A 2,578-nucleotide genomic window follows, 5' to 3' on the forward strand; every position below is an offset into this window, starting at 1 on the left:
CATGAAGAAACAAGCAGTCAAGAGAATGGAAAAATAGGAAAAAAAACCATGAAATATCTCATTAGAGAAACAACTGACCTGGAAAATGGATCAAATAGAGATACTTAAAAGCTATGATCAAAAAAAAGAGACTAGACATCATATTTTGAGAAATTATCAAGGAAAACTTCCCCCAAATCCTAGATCTAGAGGGTAAAATGGAAATTGAAAGATTCCACAGATCACATCCTGAAAGAATTCCCAAAATAAAAATTCCCAGGAATTGTATAGCTAAATTCCAGAGTTCTGGGTCAAAAAGAAAATACTTAAAGCAACCAGAAATAAATCATCCAAATACTGTAGCTCCACAGTCAGGATCACATAAGATTCAGCAGGTACCATGTTAAAGGAGCAGAGGGCTTAAAATGTGATATTCCTAAAAGCAAAAAAGCTGAGATTACAACCAAGAATAACCTACCCAGCAAAACCAAATATAATCCTTCAAGGGGGAAAAATGGATATGTAATGAAATAGTGGAATTTCAAGCACTTCCAATAAAATGGCAAGAGCTGAATAGAAAATTTGATTTTCAAATACAAGAGTCAGAAGAAGCATAAAATAGTAAATATGAAAGAAAAATCACAAGGGACTCAATAAGGAGATGATACATGTAGAAACTCACTGAAGGAGGAATTGTTTCATTTTTGTCTTTTTATCACCGTTGCCTGGTTTGTGTTTAATATGCAATAATAAAGCTTACTGATTAACTGATAAGAAAATGGAGTGTTGGTAGAAAGAGCAAGACAGAAAAAGACATTTATAGTTTGATGTACATGTGGCCATGAGATTTAATGGGGAAAAAATCCAGGGAAAAAAATTTAGGTGAGTTTCCATCATTTCCTCCCTTAGATCTCTGTGCGAAAAGTCAAAGTGGTTCCTGCCATCTTCTTCTTGTAATCTTCATCAAATTTCTCATTCTGGGCAACAGTAAAATGGTTCTTCCAGTCCCCTGGCATTCCTGAAATGTAGAAAAACCACATTGTTAAGCCATCGAGGCAGACTTTTTAAAATGGGCATATATTCATAGAGCCATTAAATGAATGGGGGATAGAAATTTTGGTTTTCAAAGAACACATAGAGATGCCATTGACCTGAATATCTGAGTTTCAACAATAGCTTCAATTTGTATTGAATTTTACAGTGTACAAAATGCTTTTCACCTATCTTCTCTTATTTCATCTTCACAACGATCTTGTGATTTAGGTAGGTTAGGAAAAATTGCCTGCTTTCATAGTTGAATAAGCTGAGACTCACAGACTTAAGGTCACATTGGTTAGAGGTAGAGTTGGTCTTCTGATCTAATTTTGCTGCTCTTTCTGCAGTGTTATGTTTTTTTCTCCAAAATAATTAGTGTTAAGGGAATTCTTAGACAAGTCACAATTAGCACGTACAAGGGTTTGACTTATTCATTATACTAAAAGTTTAGTAGAAGACTATTTCATGCCATTTGTATACCATAACTTCTTCATACATCTCTCAGTTTGTGGGTACTCCCTCAGATTTCTATTCTTTGTCACCTCAAAAGAATTATAGATATTTTTGTACATTTTTAGAGTCTGTTTTGCTTAGAACTAATCCCTCCCTAGCTTTACCCTCTCCCCTTTCCCTACGCACCTTTCCTCATGAATGGGGAAATGGAGTGATCCAGTATGCTTGAAGGCAATGTAGTATAGTTTGCCATAGGATTTTCCTTCATGATATCAAAAGAGGTGTGATAAATGATCTTATTGAGGATTTCCTCTGATAAGTCCTTTTCCAGGAACTTTAAAATCTTCTGGATTTCCTGCTTTGGATCCTAAGTGAGGAGAAGCCAGTAAAAAAAAAAATGTAAAATAAGTAGGATCTTCTAACAGTCACAGAGCCATACTGTTTCTGTAAATATGGTCACAAGATGATAGCCTTGGAAGCAGAAGGACCTCAGAGGTCATCTAATCCAATCCAAAGTTAGTCAATAAGCATTTAAAAATGTGTTTTTGTTTATATCAGTCAAAATTCATGTTCTTACCTCCCCCTCCCACACTAATGGAGAACACAAGAAAAGTAAACATTTGTAGTCAATCAAAACAAATGTCCACACTGGCCATATCCAAAACATTTTGTCTCATTCTACATTATGAATTCTTCACTTCTGTATTGGGAAGTGGGTAGAATATTTCATCAATAGACCTCTGTAATCCTGGTTATTATGGGGTGCTTGGATGCTTGTGCTTGGACCCCAGTTTCTCCCTAGTCTCAGAAATACTGTCTCTGACAATCACTCCCCAGCCCAAGGACACTGTACCTAGCAATTACTCATGCATGGGCCCCAGCATGACTCTTATCTCTCTCCCTGGTGCAGCTACACAAAGCTGGGTAAGAGAGTGCTGGCTGCTCAGGCCCCAGCCCTCAGATCATGTCTGTGGAAGCCTCCCAATTCCTTCGTAAGTTCCTGTCTTGTGAGAAAGCTTTCCCTTGTTGCAGAGCATTCTCTCATCAAGACAGAGAGAGAGGGGTGCCTTGCCTAACCCAAGGAGTTTTGTCCTTGGCTGGCCCAAGGACT

At 37.4% G+C, this 2,578-nt stretch overlaps 1 protein-coding gene across 4 annotated transcripts in view; it reads right to left on the reverse strand.

The window, feature by feature from the left end:
* Positions 1-631: 631 nt before the first annotated feature.
* The window catches only part of LOC114046263 (sulfotransferase 1C1), a 40,325-nt gene continuing 38,378 nt past the window's right edge, over positions 632-2,578 (reverse strand). For all 4 annotated transcript variants that reach the window (XM_027866547.1, XM_027866549.1, XM_027866548.1 and 1 more), the window contains 2 exons: positions 1,654-1,834; positions 632-997 (listed from right to left, as the gene is read on the reverse strand). In XM_027866547.1, coding sequence (XP_027722348.1) covers positions 885-997; positions 1,654-1,834 — 294 coding nt within the window. In that variant the 3' untranslated portion in view covers positions 632-884. The remainder of the gene's footprint in view (positions 998-1,653; positions 1,835-2,578) is intronic.

Source organism: Vombatus ursinus, unplaced genomic scaffold (assembly GCF_900497805.2).
Source record: "Vombatus ursinus unplaced genomic scaffold, bare-nosed wombat genome assembly UNPS02014781.1, whole genome shotgun sequence".
NCBI lineage: Eukaryota > Metazoa > Chordata > Mammalia > Diprotodontia > Vombatidae > Vombatus > Vombatus ursinus.